Consider the following 20,168-nt stretch of genomic DNA (forward strand, 5'->3'; position numbering starts at 1 on the left):
GGTGATGACCAAGATCAGGTGGGGGAGTTGCAAGGTTATTGTAAGGGGATTGGGAGTCACAGTATTGCCACCCTTACTTCTGCATTGCCTTCAGAGCTGTGTGGCAGGAGAGCAGTGGCTGCTGGCCGGACACCCAGCTCTGCTGGCACAGCTGCCGCCAGCAACTGCGGAGAAGTAAGTATGGCATGGTATGATATTGCCATCCTTACTTCTGTCTTGTTGCCTTCAGAGCTGGGCCCTTAGCCAGCAACCGCCACGCTCTGGCCACCCACCTCTGAAGGCAGCAGCACAGAAGTAACGGTGGCAATACTGTGACCTCCTACAATAACCTTGGAACTCCCCCATAACCATCTTTTGGGTCAGGACCCCTACAGTTACTACACCATGAAATTTCAGATTTAAATATCTGAAATCATGAAATTTATCCTATGACCGTGAAATTGACCAAAATGGACCGTGAATTTGGTAGGGCCCTATGCATAACATTTCTAAGACATGGGCTTTCCAATCCATCCACACTCTTATATAGGCTCTTATCATCTTGTGTCTGTATTGCTGAAACACTCTCTTTTCTCTGGCCTTCACAAATGCTGTCTTGCTTCACTCTTTCAGAATGCTGCTGGAAAGATAACTTTTGTAGCCTGTTCTTTGTCCCTTTTGTCCCTCTCTTTGCGTCCCTCCACTGGCTCCCCATTCTCTGTCGCATCAAACAAGCTACTTCGTCTTTACCTTCAAGGCCCTTCATGGACATCCCCAACCCTACTTGTCATCTCTCATTTGCTGTTTAGAGGCCGACTCCTGCCTCTGACTTGTCCGCAATGCCAGCTTCCATCATTCACCTAGTTACATTTTCAAACAAGCACCTTTGTGCTGTCTGTCCCTCCTTCTTGGGAGGAGTTCCCTGTCTGTAATGTATCATCTGTTGTCTCTTGTCTTATACTCAGATTGTAAGCTCTCTGGGGAAGGGACTGACTTTTTGTTCTGTTTGTACAATGGCTGGTCCATGGTCCTGGGCCATGATTAGGACCCCTTGGTGTAATGGTAATACAAATAATTAATAAGACTCTTGGATTCTGTTTATTCCTTTGTCATTGACTTGATAGGTGACCTTGAGCAAGTAATTTGCAGGTTAATTTTCAAAAGTGAGTAGTGATTTTTGGGTACTTAACTGCAGACATCTTAAAGGGGCTCTTCTCCCCCTGTCCCCCCGTCCGCCCCCAAGTGCTGATCATCTGCTCTCTAGAAATGAGGCATCTTTAAGCTATTTGAAGCTGGGCACCCTAAATTACTAGTTACCATGCCTTGGTTTCCCAATCTGTACATGTAGGAGGGATGTTGTAAGACTAAATGTTTGTCAAGTGTTTTTGACTTGATTGATTGAAAGGGAGCAGCCAATGGATCTATATAGTTTTGGATCCCAAGCCACACCCCCCACACTGGAACCTTGAGGAGCACAGTTCTGGTGCACAGGAACTGCTGACCCTCCTGGCAACCTGCCTCCTTCCTTCCAGCCCTGCGTGACAGAGCCACATCAGTTCTGCTGCCTAGTAGTTGGGCCTCATGTATCTATGGAAAATGTGGATGTGGGTAAGGATTTTCCCCATAGTGACTAAATAATCAAGTGTGTGTGTACACGTGCATTTGTGCACACAATTTATCTCTGTCTACTAGATATATCCCCATATTGCAGGTCTTCGTATACATCATCTAAATAAGCCTTGCAACAGCCCTGTGAGGAAGGTAGGTGAATGTGTATCTGTGTACATGTGCCATGCACAAGCCTACTTAACCAAAGGTGTGGTGTGCGCAGTAGAACAGACCTCAGGGCACCTATTTAAAAAACAAACAAACCCGCACATTTAAATATGCTATCATAGTATGGTCACAAGTTACACTCAGACTGCAACTTTGATTTCCCAAATATGTTGGGAAACATGACTTTCATTTGTATAAATGAGTAATCATTGAGGCCATGACACTGCAGAGTTTATGAACTCAAGGAAAGTTGTTGTAGTATTTACAACCCTGCATAGCTTCTTAGGAGAAAGGCACCTGTGTGAAGTTGATAAGTTCAAGTTCTTAAATGATCAGCACAGAGTTTTCCACATAGAAAGTTGTGCACTGAAGTTAAACCTCCAGGGATGTATTTGACCTTTGGATTATGCTAGCTAACATAATAGGAGTCATGCACACACTGAACTGCAAAAAGGCACCCTTTGTAAACTTTCCCCAGATATTTCTTAATGAGTAAATAACTTCGCTGTAAAATTTTTTTTTCTTATGGACGTTGATGTGGATTTTACAACAATTGTCTGCTTTCCTGCAGCTGTGGAACTCGCAATCTTTTAAATCTGTGTTTTTAATTAAAGTCTTTCTTTTCAGGAAAATTAAAGCAGAGCCAGAGTGTAATGTATTTAAGAATATTTTAACTCCCTTTGGAAATTAACTTTTTATTTTTTAACCAGATAGTGTAAACAGTCAAAAGAACTGATTGCACAAGCTCAAAAGAAGCAGAATTAGTTAATATTTAAACTGCCTTCCATTAAATAACTGATTCTTAAAAATTAATTTGAGGGGCCATGTCCAGTCCTGGAGATAGTTATTTTGATTATGGCTTTGCTGCCACTGCTTACAGGCATTTTTGAAACTGAAATCCAGTGCATACAGTTCAATTTGTGTTGCATTCTAATTGTGTGTATATATAGTGAACATGTGTTTAAACCCTTATGAGAAGAGAAGCAAATATGTGTTTTTTCTGTATGTTTTTAGCACATTAAGTACTGCTGAATGATGTTAACAAAACTGACAAATGTGTAATTGAACTCCCTCTGATCTTTACTTGAGATGTGCTTAGTGGATAGACCTGCAATGCAAATATAGAATCAGAGAAATGTAGTTCTGGAATGGACTTTAAGAGGTCATCTAGTCCATCTCCCCGTGTGATGCAGGATTAAGTATACCTAGGATATCCCTGGCAGATGTTGTTTGTCTAATTTTGTTCTTAAAACCATAACCTGTGCCATGCTTAACTATGCTTTATAGTTAGAAAGTCCCTCCCCAATGTCTAACCTAATTCTCCTTTGTTGCAAACCAAACCAATTACTTTTATCCTACCCTGTGTGGACATGGGGAACAATTGATCACCATCTTATTTATACATTTAACCCCTTCCTCTTCCTCACCATCTTGTTGTTGTTGTTTTTCCCCTAGTCCAAAATCTTATAAAGCAATGACCAAGATTTTAAATTGGCAGCATAAAGTTGGATTTAGGCACCAAAATAAGTGCCCTGATTTTCAGAAAGCTTGAGCTTCCAGAAGTGCCCTTTGAAGTCAATTGGCACTGCTGGGTGCTCAGCATTTCTGAAAATCAGGCAACTTATTTTGGTGCCTAAATATGAACTTGAAGCCTAATTGTAGGCAGAGAAGGTTCTTTGAAAATCTTGAGCAACGTATTTGCCATAACAGTGGGTATATTAAGGCACTGCCTAATGTGTTAAATTGACTTTTGTGGGAGTAAAAAAAAAAAGAGGGTGGGGTTAATTATGAATGTAAGGGGAACACCCTTGATGTTGGAATCTGAACTCTGCCAGCTACAACAGCTATACTGACTGGCACTACAGAAATGTGTATGTAATAATGACTCTGTTCAGAAATGAGTGGTTACCCTTTTGTAGTGTTAGACCGCTATGTCCAGTGTGAACAGGCATTTGTGTTGGTTACACTCTTAGAATCCCGCTTACAGAAATCTTTATAGACAAACTTCCCTCAGCTAGTTCATAGCACAGTTACTATTTGGCTTGTGATCATGCTGTGTATAGATGAAAATGGTGTCTGGCTGGAACTGTGGTGTGTTTTTTTTTTTTTTTTTTAAAGGGCTTCTGACCTAGTTTGGATAAGGATTTGGTGTCTATACCATGAAATTAGTTTTGCTTGTCTGGAGTGTGTCATGTCATGTCTTCAAGCTGTGTTTGAAAACAGTTGTCTTACTGGTGTGGACGCAGCCAACAGAGTAGAACATCTATTTTAACAAAGCAGGCTGATGTTGAGCTTGGTTTTCTGACTATTGCGGATGGGATCAACCACTTTCACTCCAGGTTAGGAGGACCTGGGAGAAAGCTGTGTCAGATGCTTTTTGTCAAATGTAACTGTTCTGTATAAGTTCTTATACTGCACTCATCACCATAGCAGCTGAGCACTAAATGTGTGTGTGTGATCCCTCCCATTCTTTCCCCAGGGGGCTAAGTGTGTTGCAGTAGTGTCTTGTCTTTGGAATTCTTTTTATAATTTACAAAAATACATGTTGCCATATGTTCGATAGAGAAGGCAAAGTTAAAGAAATACATCTTGCACTTGGAGTGGAAGTTGGTGAAGTTTGCAATGATCCTTAGTTCCTGTAGATGTTCACTTCACCATCTGGAACTGGCCCTTGAGAAAGTTCTGTCTTCTGCACCATGGAGCTTCACCCTTAATGCAGTTTTCTATAATGTGCTAGAGGAGGGAAGCTATCGCTTGTGGTCTTCATCTCAGAGGTTTAGTTGATCTTTTAGCTACACAATGACCTGGGCCCAGTGTAAATTGAAGATGAGGGCAGAGACCTTGAACTTGATTCGATATTCTATGGGAAGCCAGCATAGCAAGCAGAGGACAGGTTTGGTGTGTGTGTTGGTAAGGAGATGTACTGCAGCATTCTGTATTAGATGGAGCTTCCTAAGAGCTGAAGGCTTCATGCCCAGGTATATCACATTGCTTTAGTCCAGCTGAGAGGTGATGAAGGCATGAATAACTGAGGCCAAGTCATGTTTTGTCAGGGTTGGATGGTGTTTCCTAGCCAACTGGAGATGGTAGAAAGCGTTATTCATGGATGCTGCAATGTGAGAGCTTAGTACCAGTAGGAATCCAGGAGCGTTCCTTAGCTAGAAACTGAATTGACCGATGGTGGTTGTCTACCTTCAACCAAATGAGACTGCACCATAGCTGCAAACTCTTCAGAGTACTTTCTTGTGCCCACCAGCATAACCTCTGTCTTGCTTGGGTTTAGCTTCAGCCAGCTGATATGGCCATAATGTGGTGAATGATAGTTAATGCTGAAGGAGCTTTAGTGTGTACTTTTGTCCCAGACGAATTCAGCAAGGGCAATAAAACCAACATAAAGAGTGAAGAAATTACCACGTTAGCCTGCAAGCTAAAATGAGGGGTGCGCATAGGTGCGAGGAACATGCAGATGTGCTCACAGCCAGTGGAAAAGCCAGCCAAGCAGTAATTTATGGGTTCAGAAGTGAAAACAACAGGTTGTGATGAGGAGGCTCTTCTTTTTAAAGAGGGCCTGTCAAGCTGTAGGGAGTGGCAGACTTCAAACTATATCTGTTAATCAGAATATGGTACTGGTTACTAGTCATTCAAATTTGTTTAATTAGCAAAAGTGGTAAAGAGGGTTTTATGTGTAAACCAGGTCTGTTTTCCTCTTTTCTTCCTAGCTCTTCACCTCCCATTTTATTGTACTGTGAAATTGGAGTCCTTGATCTGTCATTTAACCAGCCATTTCACAGAAACAGATTGGGATGGAACATAGGATTATGACTTTACTGGAGGATCAGACTGGAGAAGATTTTTTTTTTTTTATGAGTGGAAAAGCTCATTATGAAGTATAAATGACCTCTTCAGTAACAGCAAGGGAAATGAAGTAAATAGGAGACATTCCTCCTCCTCTTTATGTAGGCTTTTTATTTTTTAAGTGAAATTTATAATCACTTGGACTGGGCATTCATGTGCCATAGGTATCCTGAGAACCTTGCATAGAATGAAACCAATTTAAGATAAATGGTGCACTTGGCCATATTTCAGCAGCAGGTACCTTCCCCACTAGGAATGACATCAAAATCATGAAAATGACTTTTGTTTTTGGTGGTGGTGTTGAAGTTACTGGGAGATACAGATGTTAATCTCAAAAAGCACCCACAGTTACAGGCAGACCTGTTCCTTAGGCAGGTAGGAGCAAGATGGAGGAGCAACCTGGGCCCCTGCTCTCCCAGAAAAATAGCGTGTGTCTTGTTTTTGTTTTTCTCCAAAGGTTTTTCTGGCTTAAAAAAATTGCATCTTCTTTCTCCTTTTTTCTCTGCTCTTTTGCAGGAAACTCACAAGGTCTATAGACAGAAACTTGAAGAACTCAATAACTTGCAGGCTGCATGCAGCAGCTCCATTCGTAAGCAGAAGAGGAAATTAAAAGACTTGAAATACAGCCTCCAACGGTAATGGGATAGTCTTGGGGGGGGGGGGGGGGGGTTTCTCCTGAGTGACTGAAATACAGGCTATAACTATTGTTTTGCTGCATTCCCAGTCTCCTAAAAAGCGAGCCGCCTTAGGTTATCACAGCGGTGTAAATTTTGATGTAACTACTACCATAATAGATTCATAGAAATAGAAAAGACCAACTAGATCATCTCATGTATCCCTCAGGAGCCAATACAGAATTGCTCCCTACAATATATTTTGTTGTAGGAATATTTTTATACTGTAGGACTGCATTGCCATCAGGCTGTTACCTGTAGTTTTATTAGTAAGATAAAACTCAGTTCCATCTAACTATGGAAAAGTCATGTGAATTCGTTGGTAGCCATGTAGTTGCATCTGAAGGTAAATTTTAATCCTCGGTGGTATTCTTCCAATATGGTGTTTGGATACCCAACTCCCACCAACAACATTGGCTTATTGGGGACTTTAATATACTTCTAAAAGAGGAATAGTTTTTTAATCTTTTTTTTTTTTTTTTTTTGAGATTTAAAGCTGATATTGTAATATTTGTACTGGTTAACATTTGCTTCCCAGTTCATCAAATATTTATCTTTTAGAGTTACTCTGTGTTAGATCATATGTAAGCATTGATTAACCACCAGACTAAGATACATTTTTAAAGAGAAGGAGATGAGGACTTGATAGTGTTCTACTACGTGGACTTTTAGTTATCATCTACTAATATTTCCTTTTCAGAATTTCCTGATGTGACCCAATTTATTGTCCCATTTCCAAGTGCTCAAGTGGTAAACGTTGAAAAATGAACTCCCCTTTCCTTCTGTTCTACCACTACAAAGCAATACTCCTGAGGACATTCTGCACCAAAAAAAAAAATTTCTGCACACAATATTTTAAAATTCTGCAAATTTTATTTGTCAAATAAATGTGGAGGCTCCAGCATGGCATTGGGGAGCACAGGCCACTGGCTGCACAGAGGTGGGAGATCACTGTGCAACCTCTTCTCCACCCCGCCAAGGACGTGGACTCAGCAGTGAGGCTGCACCCAACCCTGACGCAGTGCAAGGACCTGGCCTGCCCCAGAAACGCTCCAGGGGCCCTGCCCTCCCTGTATCAGCTGCATCAGGTGTTGGCAGACAGGCTCAGTAAGGCAGGATCCAAGTGTGGAGGGGCTTAGTGTGGGGGGATCCAGGTGTGAGTTGAGAAGGTTTTGTCTGGGGCAATCTGGGTGCAGGTGGCTCAGTAGGGGATCTGGATGCGCAGGGGCTTGTTGCGGGGTTTGGGGTGCAATGATAATGGGACTCTGTCAGGGGGTCCAGGTGAGAAGGTGTTTGGGGCTCAATGGGGGGGGATCTGGGTGTGGGGGGCTGAGTAGGGGGTCTAGATGCTGAGGGAGTGGGGCTCAGTGGGGTGGGTATCCAGATGCAGCTGACTGAGGCTCGATAGGGTGGGGATCCAGGTGTGGGTTGCTTGTTGGGGTAGTCCAGGTGCAGGTGGAGAGGGGCTCATCGGGGGGTTCTGAGTGTGTGTGGGGGGGGAGAGGATCGGCGGGAGGGTCAGGGTATGCGGGGGTCTGGATGCATGGGGATTAGGCAGATGGAGAAGCAGCTCCCTGTACAGGGATCCCTCCCCCTGCAGCTGAGGAGCGATGGGTGCAGGAGGTGGGGGTGGGGAGTTTGCAGAACTTCCTGCCACTGGAGGAGAAATCTGGGGATGGGTCTGTCCCATCCCCAGATGCCGTGAAGAGGAAGTCCTGTCCTCCCTAGCCCAGCTGGGACTAGCAGCTAAACCCGGCACAGGGTAGGAGCCACCAGTCGGGTCTTCCCCTGTCCTGCCCCATGCCCCCACAGTGATTTACCCCTCTGCCGGCTGCCCCAGGCACCTGAAACACACTGCTGGGGAGGATCTCCTGACTGCTCTTGTGGCTTCCCTTTGTTTCCCTTTCAGAAAGTAATTTTTCTGCGGGGAAGCAAAAAAATCTGCGGGGGACATAAATTCTGTGCATACACAGTGGTGCATAATTCCTCCAGGAGTAAAAGGAATCTGCATTTTTCCCCTTTGTTTTGAGCACTGGCAGGCTGTTCCCTATCTGTTCACACATTGGTAGTTTTAATGCAACTGGAATAATCTCTTAGCAGAGCTGGGCAGTAACTTAAAAAATCCACAGAAGTGTCATCTTGCTTTATAGTTTGGAGATTACATTTGTTTCTCCTCCTCATCCCCCTCAAACTTTCTCTCCTTTGGTACAAAGCAGTGAGCTCCGTATGACAATCTGTTTTAGAGGTTTTTTAAAATGTCCATCATTGCACTATTTCAGCACTTAGCTCTTCCTTCTATTCAGAAGAACTTTGTGTGCTGAGCAGCGGTATGATTGAGATTAGAGTCACAAAGCAGTTAATGGAAAGCCCTCCTATTGCTCTAATATTGTCTGTATTCAGCCGTGCTTAAACTGGCACCACCTGCTGTCCCCAGAGCTGCTGATTTCAATAGAGGGGAGACAGCAGGAAGAGCTGATCTGGAGGTTCTTTTCCCCTGCCTTCCTCCATCTAACATACATTAATTGTATAGGGACCAAATCGATCTCTTGGATTTAAATTAGTTAACATCCTTTCACTTGAGGCTCTGTAGGCTGCATGATGTCACTTTGAAAGGCTATACAGTATGGGCTTGTTGGGGTTTTTTTTCCCCTTCAGATTGCCTTTTATGAAGTTTATGGTCTGGATAGAGATTTTTCAATTTAAAAGCACACTTAGATCAGTTTCGAATTTTTAAAAGCAAGCTTTTATAAAATACCTGTAAGACTATTTTAAAAAATTAAAGATAATGAAAAGTTCCTTTTGAAAAGGGATTGATAACATTACTTAGCAGTTTTTTGGAATCGAAACATATAGCAGCTTGCTAATGAACTGAGAAACAAAAAGCAAAATTGATTAGAAATTTTCACATTAGGTTATAATCATTGACTAGTCTTTCTGTTGCTCAAGCTGAACATAGTGTGAAAGTAAAGAAACAGTGTAAACAGATTTCAGAGTAGCAGCCGTGTTAGTCTGTATCTGCAAAAAGAAAAGGAGGACTTGTGGCACCTAAGATGAACAGAGGAAAGTAAGATTTTATTTTTTCAGTTTTAACAGCCAAAGTTTAAAGGTAAGCTCGTGCTGTTAGAAGTGCTGGTAAGGAAATACCTTTTTTTTTTCCTTCTTCTTCTTTTTTTTTTTTTTTTTTATTTTAAAGTTACCATGTTTAAGCTGATTTTTATCCCCTTTAAAATCCATTTTGTAAAAAGGGATCTGTGTTTTCACCATCCTCGCAGGTGCAAACACAAGTCTAGTCCTGAAGAATCTGATCTCATACAGCAAATTAACACCCAGATCAAAGACAGGCAAAATATATTCTTTGACATGGAAGCCTATTTACCAAAGAGAAATGGGTATGTATTTATTAAAAATTAATCTTCCTAATATAAAGCTGCTACAAGTATTTAGATCAGTGTGTCTCTTCTAAAAGAATTTAACAGATATATCTGCAAAGAATAAGAGGAAAGCAGAAGGTAAATAAAACGGTAATATAGTAGGTTTCAGAGTAACAGCCGTGTTAGTCTGTCTTTGCAAAAAGAAAAGGAGTACTTGTGGCACCTTAGAGACTAACCAATTTATTTGAGCATGAGCTTTCGTGAGCTACAGCTCACTTCATCGGATAGCACAGTGGACTATTTGATGTTTAATCACATTCCTGCTTGCGGGAGGATTGAAATGGAGAGGGAAAGATGAATCAGAAATAAATTTCACTTTTGAAAGAAACTATATGGGCTCTAAGGCTTGGCAAACCTGGAAATTTGTTATTCAGAATATTCATGTAAATGCTCCCGTATTACAATTATAATTGTATTGGCTTTTGCTCTTTGGTACCAAGAGAGCTCTCATCTGTGGTACTCTGTCTTAACAGTACTGGGATGCCATTCATGGGCTGCTTCTTGCAGATGTAGCTATCTTGCTGTGAAAATATTAATCCAGTTTCCCCATCCCTGATTTTCACTGTTGATTCATAATTTCTCCTGATCCCTAACACTACAGACAGTAAAGAGGCCTCCCACCAGAAACTTTTTATCTGTCTTACTCCTTAAAATGTTGATTTAATTAAAAAAAAAAAAAAAAAAAAACACCACCACACCAATCACCAACTAATATTGGGGATCAATTTGAAGAGAGTACTGATGTTATTCCTAAGGCACCATTTGCATTTTATACGAATTTCTCTAGTTTCATCTCTTGCTATAATTAAAAAATCTAGACCACAATATGCAGTATTGCTTACTGGAGTTGGAACATCTTTCTAAATCTAGCCTGCGGGGCAGCAGTTCTTTTGTATTAAATTAAAATGGACTGATCTGTCTTTGGATGTTTTGTCTTTCAGTTTGTACTTAAATCTGGTATTGGGAAATGTGAATGTAACTCTTCTAAGTAACCAGGCAAAGTAAGTGGGGTTTTTTTTGTTTACAGTTGTTCCCAGTTAGTAGAAGACAGATATTGAAGTACAGCATAGGTGATTTTTTCCCCATAGCATGAGCAGGGTATTGGCCCTGCAAGATCAACCAATAGAGCTATGTACTATTCAAAATACTGTGCCAGATTTATCCATGTAATTCCACTGAATTCAAACTGACCACTTGTTTTTAAACAACTAGTTTAGTATGTGGGGGCCACACACATGGACTTATACTGGAGAAGAGCATAAATTGTGATTTTTTTTCTTTTGTAACTGTAAAAATAGCAGTGTGATTCCAGCTATATTGGGTCTCAGTGGCTTCCAGAGAAAATTTGATCCATTTATAAATAGAAAAGGAGAAAAATATATATATTTAACTGCCAGTCCTGAAACTAGCCCTTTGAATTTTAATTAAGCTGGTTCTCTCTGGCTTGTACCTATATCATCAGTAATAAAGAATCTGCAGATGAGACTGTGACCTCCCAGTTAAACATCTGTAACACCATTGTCTTCAAGGTATTCACTGTGAATCCCTATTGTGAGACCATGTTAAGGACGGGTATTACTGAGGACAGAGTATGACCCTGGAATTGGAAGTATAATTATCGTTTGGAGTAGAAATGTGATGTGTTGGCAGTTGGGCTGCCTAAGCTCTGGTTCTGTCTTCACCACAACCTGTTTAACCAAGGTGAAACAAAGTGTAAAATGTAATACAGCATGAATCATTATTAGACTGCGTCTCAGGGATGCCATCTGCAACCCGCAAAGACTAAATAGGTTCCCTCAAGGGTCCATTCTAGCTCCAGCACTTTTCAACCTATATACCAGCAATATTCCACCAACATACTGCCGCACGTTCATGTTACGTGGATGACCTTGTGCTGGCTACTCAGGCTTCCTCATTTGAAACCTCAGAAAAGATTCTAGAACAGGACTTTAAAAGCCTTTAGAAATCTGTTTCTAGGTGGTTAAAGCCAAATGCCTCAAACAGTGGTCTCAGCTTTCGATTTGAATAGTATGCAGGCCAAGAAGACATTAAACATCAATTTCTGTGGGTCACTGTTGATGGATGATCATAATCCTGGATAACCCTGAACTGCACACTCAGCTTCCGTCGCCACCTTGAACAAACCAAAAGGGAAACGAAGGCCAGGGTCAACATCATACAGAAACTTGCAGGAATATCTTGGGGAAGCAACACCTGCACACGCCAAATGTTGACACTAGCCCTGCTTCATTCCACAGAGAAATATTGTGCCCCAATTTGGAGCCAAAGCCCCCACACAATTTTAGTGGACCCAGAAATTAATGCTGCTCTGTGCATAATCAGTAGCACCCTCCTGTCCATGCCATTTCCATGCCTATCAGCATTGGCTAACATTGTGCCAGCACATATCTGACAAGATGCTGCGACAGTTAGAGAGAACATAAAGATCATGGCAAATACCACACTACTGCTTCACTATGACATAAAACACACCCGCACACCCGCCACTGACTAACACTGAGAAAACCCTTCTGGTCTCGTGCCACAGCCCTCCGGAGCAGAAGACAAGGATGTTCGCAGAAGATGGTCTGAAGCCTGAGTGGTTGCCAACATACCAAACAGAAATCTAATCCATGACCCCAACTGTGCAAGTGCTGGGCTTCTCCTCCCCACGGCACATAGGGACAGCACCCGACATGGAAGATATGCATACTTACTCCATAGAAGGAAATTGAGGGAATCACCGAACTGTGACATGGTGCAAACTGTCGGCAACATCACGGATGATTGCTCATCCTGGAAGAGTCACAGCCATTCAGGAGACACCCCTGTCTGCTCTGAACTGGATAAAAGACCTTAAGATCCAGCTGTAGTCACATAGTTGCTTTCACTGTTCCACTATCGTCATACAGAAATAGTTGTCTCATAATATTTACTTATCTCGCAGGGTGTTGAGATTGAATTAATTCATGTTAATGAAGAGCTTTATTAAAGTGAAGCCTCTCTCAGTGGTGCCATAGAAGTACAAAGGTCTTACTGCTATTCTACCATGCTTGCATTTTCTCAGTGGGAGGAAAATGGAACAGTGAGCTACATGTGTGGTGTTTTTTTGGGGGTGGGGGGAGAGATGAGGAAGAAATGTTCTTCAGGATTACTTTAAAGCTTGTTTTTGTGGTGTCTCGTCTCCCCCCCCCCCATTTAAGTTGATAAGAAAAGCACCCAAGAAAAAAACTATGAATATTAGTTAAAGAAGTTTTTTGTCTTTGGACAGATAGGGTGTTAAGTGTACTACATGTAAGTAGAATGGGAACTCTACTTGTAGAATGTAAATCAGTTTTAAAACCACAAATATTTAGATGTTTTACTTGTTTTTAATGGCAGAAATATTAATACTTTTACATTATTTTGTCATCCCAGGTTTGCCTACAAAGATGAATATGAAAAGTTCAAACTTTATTTGACAATAATCTTGTTACTTGGTGCTGTAGCATGCAGGTTTATTCTTCATTATAGGTAAGGCAGTACTTTTATTTCTGACTAAACACTTAAATAAAAATATAGTGTTGAATGTTGAGTTAGAAACCACTATCTTCTCTGCATCTCAGAATCAGAATTTAACAAACAAAACTGGTAACTCTACTGTGATTAGTGCAGAATTCAGAGTTAAGAGGTGCCATCAAGATAAATCCTAGTGCTGTCCTGAAAACACACTTGTGAGTAGTCCCATTTTCTTCAATGGAGCTATTTATGTACATAAAAGTTATTCATGTGGAAATATTTGGAGGATCAGGCACCATATCTTTTAAAACCAATTTCCTTTCCTTTGCTACTAGTAGCACCATAAATTATTACAGCTGAAAGCATTTTTAAATTTACTATTTAATAGGGCTGTCAAGCAATTAAAAAAATTAATTGTGATTAATCACATTGTTAAACAATAATAGAATACCATTTATTTAAATATTTTTGGATGTTTTCTACTTTTTCAGATATATTGATTTTTACAGTGCAAATGTTTGTAATCAAAATATACACTTTGATTTCAATTACAACACAGAATACCAAGTGTACAGTGCTCACTTTATATTTATTTTTTATTACAAGTCTTTGCACTGTAACAAGACAAAAGAAATAGTATTTTTCAATTCACCTAATACAAGTACTGTAATGCAATCTCTTTATCATGGACGTTGAACTTACAAATATAGAATTATGTACAAAAATACTGCATTCAAAAATAAAACAATCTAAAATTTTAGAGCTTGCAAGTCCACTCAGTCCTACTTCTTGTTCAGCCAGTCGCTCTGACAAACAAGTTTGTTTACACTTGCAGGAGATAATGCTGCCCACTTCTTATTTACAGTGACACCTGAAAGGTGAGAACAGGCGTTCTCATGGCACTTCTGTAGCCAGTGTTGCTAGATATTTACGTGCCACATGCGCCTACTTCAGCCGCCATTCCAGGGGACATTCGTCCATGCTGATGACGGGTTCTGCTTGAAAACCATCCAAAGCAGTGCGGACCAATGCACGTTCATTTTCATTATCTGAGTCAGACGCTACCAGCAGAAGGTTGATTTTCTTTTTTGGTGGGTAAGGTTCTGTAGTTTCCGTATTGGAGTGTTGCTCTTTTAAGACTAAAGAAAGCATGCTCCCTACCTTATCCCTCTGAGATTTTGGAAGGTACTTTAGATTCTTAAATCTTGGGTCGAGTGCTGTAGCTATCTTTACAAATCTCACATCGGTACCTTCTTTGCGTTTTGTCAGATCTGCAGTGAAAATGTTCTTAAAATGAACAACATGTGCTGGGTCATCATCCGAGAGTGCTATAATATGAAGTATATGGCAGAATGCGGGTAAAACAGAGCAGGGGACATACAATTCTCCCCCAAGGAATTCAGTCAAAAATTAATTTACACTTTTTTTAAACGAGTGTCATCAGCATGGAAGCATGTCCTCTGGAATGGTGGCTGAAGCATGAAGGGGCATATGAATGTTTAGCATATCTGGCACATAAATACCTTGCAATGATGGCTACAAAAATGCCATGCAAATGCCTGTTCTCACTTTCTGGTGACATTGTAAATAAGAAGAGGGCAGCATTATCTCCTGTAAATGTAAACAAGTTTGTTTACATATCTATTCAAGGGACACCATCATGGGGCCTAATCACACCAGCCACACTATCAGAGACTCGTTCACCTGTGCATCTACCAATGTGATATATGCCATTATGTGCCAGCAATGCCCCTCTGCCATGTACATTGGCCAAACTGGACAGTCTGTACGTAAAAGAATAAATGGACACAAATCAGACGTCAAGAACTATAACATTCAAAAACCAGTCAGAGAACACTTCAATCTCTTTGGTCACTCGATTACAGACCTAAAAGTGGCAATTCTTCAACAAAAAACCTTCAAAAACTGACTCCAACGAGAGACTGCTGAATTGGAATTAATTTGCAAACTGAATACAATTGACTTAGGCTTGAATAAAGACTGGGAATGGATGTGTCATTACACAAAGTAAAACTATTTCCCCTTGTTTATTTCCCCCCCTACTGTTCCTCACACGTTCTTGTCAACTGCTGGAAATGGCCCACCTTGATTATCACTACAAAAGGTCCCCCCCCCTCCCCCCGGCTCACCTGCTGGTAATAGCTCACCTTACCTGATCACTCTTTTACAGTCTGTATCGTAACACCCACTGTTTCATGTTCTCTGTGTATATAAAATCTCCCCACTTTTATTTTCCACTGCATGCATCCGATGAAGTGAGCTGTAGCTCACGAAAGCTTATGCTCAAATAAATTTGTTAGTCTCTAAGGTGCCACAAGTCCTCCTTTTCTTTTTGTTTGTCTGAGTATCAGAGGGGTAGCTGTGTTAGTCTGTATCCACAAAAACAACGAGGAGTCCAGTGGCACCTTCATGGGTAAAAAAACCTACTTCTTCAGATGTATGAAGAAGTGGGTTTTTTACCCACGAAAGCTTATGCCCAAATAAATTTGTCAGTCTTTAAAGTGCCACCGGACTCCTCGTTGTTTTTGTTTGTGTGAGCGATTGGTTGAACAAGAAGTAGGACTCAGTGCACTTGTAGCCTCTGAAGTTTTACATTGTTTTTGTTTTTGAGTGCAGTTATGTAACAAAAAAAAAAAATCTACATTTGTAAGTTGCACTTTCAGGACAGAGAGATTGCACTACAGTACTTGTAGGACGTGAATTGAAATACTATTTCTTTTTATCATTTTTACAGTGCAAATATTTGTAATCAAAATATACACTTTGATTTCAATTACAACACATAATACAAGAGATATCTATAGATATATCTATCTATGAAAATGTAGAAAAACATCCAAAACATTTAATAAATTTCAACTGGTAGTCTCTTGTTTAACAGTGTGATTAAAACTGCGATTAATCGTGGTTGATTTAATTTGAGTTAACTCATGCGATTAACTCAGTGGATCTCAAACTTTTTTTTACTGGTGACCCCTTTCACATTGAAAGCCTCTGAGTGCGACCTCCCCCCTCCACTCCCCCAATAAGTTAAACACACTGTGTAATATATTTAACATCCATTATAAATGCTGGAGGCAAGCAGGGTTTGGGGTGGAGGTTGACAACTCGCGAGCCCCCTAGCGGGTCCCAATCCCCAGTTTGAGAACCCCCACGTTAACTGCAATTAACCAACAGCCCTATTTAATCATTTGTTTATTTATGTATTTAGCTCAGCTTGGACAATGCTAGACTCATTGGGGTTTTTTTGTTTTTTGTTTTTTCTTGCTGGTGGTAATGCACTATGACAGCATTGTAATTTTGGGACTGCAAACATTGCAGGGGAATGTGCAAATCAAAGCAAACGCTGTCTTTTCTAAAAGTAAATTAAAAGCAATGAAAATGTCTCTGGCATTGTACGACTTCTTGTATTTAATTGTGAGCAAAACTTGAGCCTGGCCCTCCTGTTAAGCTCCTTTTTAAATCTGCCATGAATGCAACATCATTTGTTAAGGATATAATTCCCTGGAATGCACAAATGCTCAGGGTTGTTTAGACTTTAAACTTTAGGAAGTCAAAATAGAGGAGTTTTTCAGGTCTTGAAAACAGAGTACAGTGCTCTACTGTGTTGTTAGTTGATTGGATTTATATAGATCTAATCGTATCTGCTCATTAAATTAGCCTGAAAATGCCTGTGTAAATTGGATCATCTGCTTCTTCTATGGAGCACTCCCTCCTTCAAATGGAATTAATGTCATCTCTACACACCTGCTCATTTATGCTCATCTCCTCCCCCCCCCCCCCCGGCAAAAAAAAATTTGCATAGTTCTTGAAGAAAAGACAAGGTGTAGGGGGTTTTCAGCAGGACTAGTCATGTGTAACATTAAGCATGTACCTAAGGGTTTGGAGGATCAGGGCCTTAATGTCTGGTTTCACACAAACTATTTTTCACTTACACAGTTCTTGGGGTAGGGAGGAGAATAATCTTGAAATGGATATTTATCGTAACAAGATTTGCTTGTTTTTGTTACTCTTTTTTTTAATAGGGTGACAGATGAAGTGTTTAACTTCCTGTTGGTGTGGTATTATTGCACATTGACAATAAGGGAAAGCATTCTCATCAACAATGGATCAAGGTACCATATGATATTCCAAAGTAATTCAAAGCACAGGATTCATTTAAAACAAAAAGGCAAAGATGGTTTGTTGGAATCCCAGTGAGGTGGGGATAAAAATCCTGCTAAGTCCTTTTTATTTGACCCTTTTGAACATCCATTTCCAAACACACACATCCACTTGGGGGTGAGAAAAACAAAGGCAAGTTATGAAGAAACTGTGCCTTGATCCCTTACACCAGAGTGCTGAATGTGCTTATATTAATAAACTAGTTTTTAGTGAGTTAGTAATAAGCTAGTTTGTCTTTATAGAAACTGAACTGGCAGGGTTTCCTGCGAATGTGAAAGATTGACAGTCTAAATATGCTTTAATTTTGCACTTTCCTTTGACTACCTCCTCACACCTTTAACTCAGTCTAAGGTGACACTATCATAAGCATAAGACATAATTGAAGATCATCTGCATCACTGATTTCATCTCCGTGCAGATGTTAGATGCCACCCTCATAATTCAATAATATATACATTCTCTGAGACTACAGTTGATCTTAAGAACATAAGAATGGCCATACTGGGTCAGACCAAAGGTCCATCCAGCCCAGTATCCTGTCTACCGACAGTGGCCAATGCCAGATGCCCCAGAGGGAGTGAACCTAACAGGTAATGATCAAGTGATCTCTCTCCCACCATCCATCTCCACCCTCTGACAAACAGAGGCTAGGGACACCATTCCTTACCCCCCATCCTGGCTAATAGCCATTAATGGACTTAACCTCCACGAATTTATCCAGTTCTCGTTTAAACCCTGTTATAGTCCTAGCCTTCACAACCTCCTCAGGCAAGGAGTTTCTCCAGCAAGGTTGACTCTGCGCTGAGTGAAGAACTTCTTCCTTTTATTTGTTTTAAATCTGCTACCCATTCATTTCATTTAGTGGCCCCTAGTTCTTATATTATGGGAACAAGTAAATAACTTTTCCTTATTCACTTTCTCCACACCACTCATGATTTTATATACCTCAATCATATCCCCCCTTAGACTCCTCTTTTCCAAGCTGAAAAGTCCTAGCCTCTTTAATCTCTCCTTTATATGAGACCCGTTCCAAGCCCCTAATAATTTTAGTTGTCCTTTTCTGAACCTTTTCTAATGCCAGTGTATCTTTTTTGAGACCCACATCTGGAGACCACATCTGTACACACTACTCAAGATATGGGCGTACCATGGATTTATATAAGGGCAATAAGATATTCTCCATCTTATTCTCTATCCCTTTTTTAATGATTCCTAACATCCAGTTTGCTTTTTTGACGGCCGCTGCACGCTGCGTGGACATCTTCAGGGAACTATCCACGATGACTCCCAAGATCTTTCTCCTGATTAGTTGTAGCTAAATTAGCCCCCATCATATTATATTTATAGTTGGCGTTATTTTTTCCAATGTGCATTACTTTACATTTAATTGGGGATTGGTCCTGCTTTGAGCAGGGGGTTGGACTAGATGACCTCCTGAGGTCCCTTCCAACCCTGATATTCTATGATTTATCCACATTAAATTTCATTTTCCATTTTGTTGCCCAATCACTTAGTTTTGAGAGATCTTTTTGAAGTTCTTCACAGTCTGCTTTGGTCTTAACTATCTTGAGCAGTTTAGTATTGCCTGCAAACTTTGCCACCTCCCTGTTTACCCCTTTCTCTAGATCATTTATGCATAAATTGAATAGGATTGGTCCTAGGACTGACCCTTGGGGAACACCACTAGTTACCCCTCTCCATTCTGAAAATTTACCATTTATTCCTACCCTTAATTTACATAAGAGCCTTTGGTGAGGGACCTTGTCAAAGGCTTTCTGGAAATCTAAGTACACTATGTCCATTGGAGCCCCCTTGTCCACATGTTTGTTTGACCCCCTCAAAGAACTCTAGTAAGACATGATCTCCCTTTACAAAAACCATGTTGACTTTTGCGTAACAATGTATGTTCTTCTATGTGTCTGACAATTTTATTCTTTACTATTGTTTCAACTAATTTGCCCGGTGCTGATGTTAGACTTACCGGTCTGTAATTGCCAGGATCACCTCTAGAGCCCTTCTTAAATATTGGCGTTACATTAGCTATCTTCCAGTCATTGGGTACAGTAGCTTCTTTAAAGGACAGTTAATAGTTCCACAATTTCACATTTGAGTTCTTTCAGAATTCTTGGTGCCATCTGGTCCCAGTGCCTTGTTACTGTTAAGTTTCTCAATTAATTCCAAAACCTCCTCTAGTGACACTTCAATCTGTGACAATTCCTCAGATTTGTCACCTACAAAAGACGGCTCAGGTTTGGGAATTTCCCTAACATCCTCCGCCGTGAAGACTGACACAAAGAATTCATTTAGTTTCTCTGCGATGACTTTATTGTCTTTAAGTGCTTCTTTTGTATCTCGATCGTCCAGGGGCCCCACTGGTTGTTTAGCCGGCTTCCTGCTTCTGATATACTTAAACATTTTATTACCTTTTGAGTTTTTGGCTAGCTGTTCTTCAAACTCCTTTTTGGCTTTTCTTATTACATTTTTACATTTAATTTGGCTGTGTTTATGCTCCTTTCTATTTACCTCACTAGGATTTGACTTCGACTTTTTAAAAGATGCCTTTTTATCTCTCACTGTTTCTTTTACATGGTTGTTAAGCCATGGTGGCTCTCTTTTTTTAGTTCTTTTACTGTGTTTTTAATTTGGGGTGTACATTTATGTTGAGCCTCTATTATGGTGCCTTTGAAAAGTGTCCATGCAGCTTGCAGGGGTTTCACTCTAGTCAGTGTACCTTTTAATTTCTGTTTAACTAACTTCCTCATTTTTGTAT

General features: G+C 40.5%; 2 protein-coding genes across 6 annotated transcripts in view; one reads left to right on the plus strand and one right to left on the minus strand.

The window, feature by feature from the left end:
• The window catches only part of MORN3 (MORN repeat containing 3), a 67,657-nt gene extending 54,974 nt beyond the window's left edge, over nucleotides 1-12,683 (minus strand). The window contains exon 1 of the mRNA XM_073313492.1: nucleotides 12,433-12,683. Coding sequence (XP_073169593.1) covers nucleotides 12,433-12,493 — 61 coding nt within the window. The 5' untranslated portion in view covers nucleotides 12,494-12,683. The remainder of the gene's footprint in view (nucleotides 1-12,432) is intronic.
• TMEM120B (transmembrane protein 120B) overlaps nucleotides 1-20,168 on the plus strand; it is a 41,269-nt gene that overhangs the window by 3,473 nt on the left and 17,628 nt on the right. For 3 of the 5 annotated variants that reach the window (XM_073313488.1, XM_073313491.1, XM_073313487.1), the window contains exons 2-6: nucleotides 6,127-6,245; nucleotides 9,557-9,673; nucleotides 10,657-10,716; nucleotides 13,133-13,228; nucleotides 17,260-17,349. In XM_073313488.1, coding sequence (XP_073169589.1) covers nucleotides 6,127-6,245; nucleotides 9,557-9,673; nucleotides 10,657-10,716; nucleotides 13,133-13,228; nucleotides 17,260-17,349 — 482 coding nt within the window. The remainder of the gene's footprint in view (nucleotides 1-6,126; nucleotides 6,246-9,556; nucleotides 9,674-10,656; nucleotides 10,717-13,132; nucleotides 13,229-17,259; nucleotides 17,350-20,168) is intronic. The other 2 variants (XM_073313489.1, XM_073313490.1) reach the window with 2 other exon arrangements.

The sequence above is a fragment of the Lepidochelys kempii genome, chromosome 15, assembly GCF_965140265.1.
Source record: "Lepidochelys kempii isolate rLepKem1 chromosome 15, rLepKem1.hap2, whole genome shotgun sequence".
Lineage (NCBI taxonomy): Eukaryota > Metazoa > Chordata > Testudines > Cheloniidae > Lepidochelys > Lepidochelys kempii.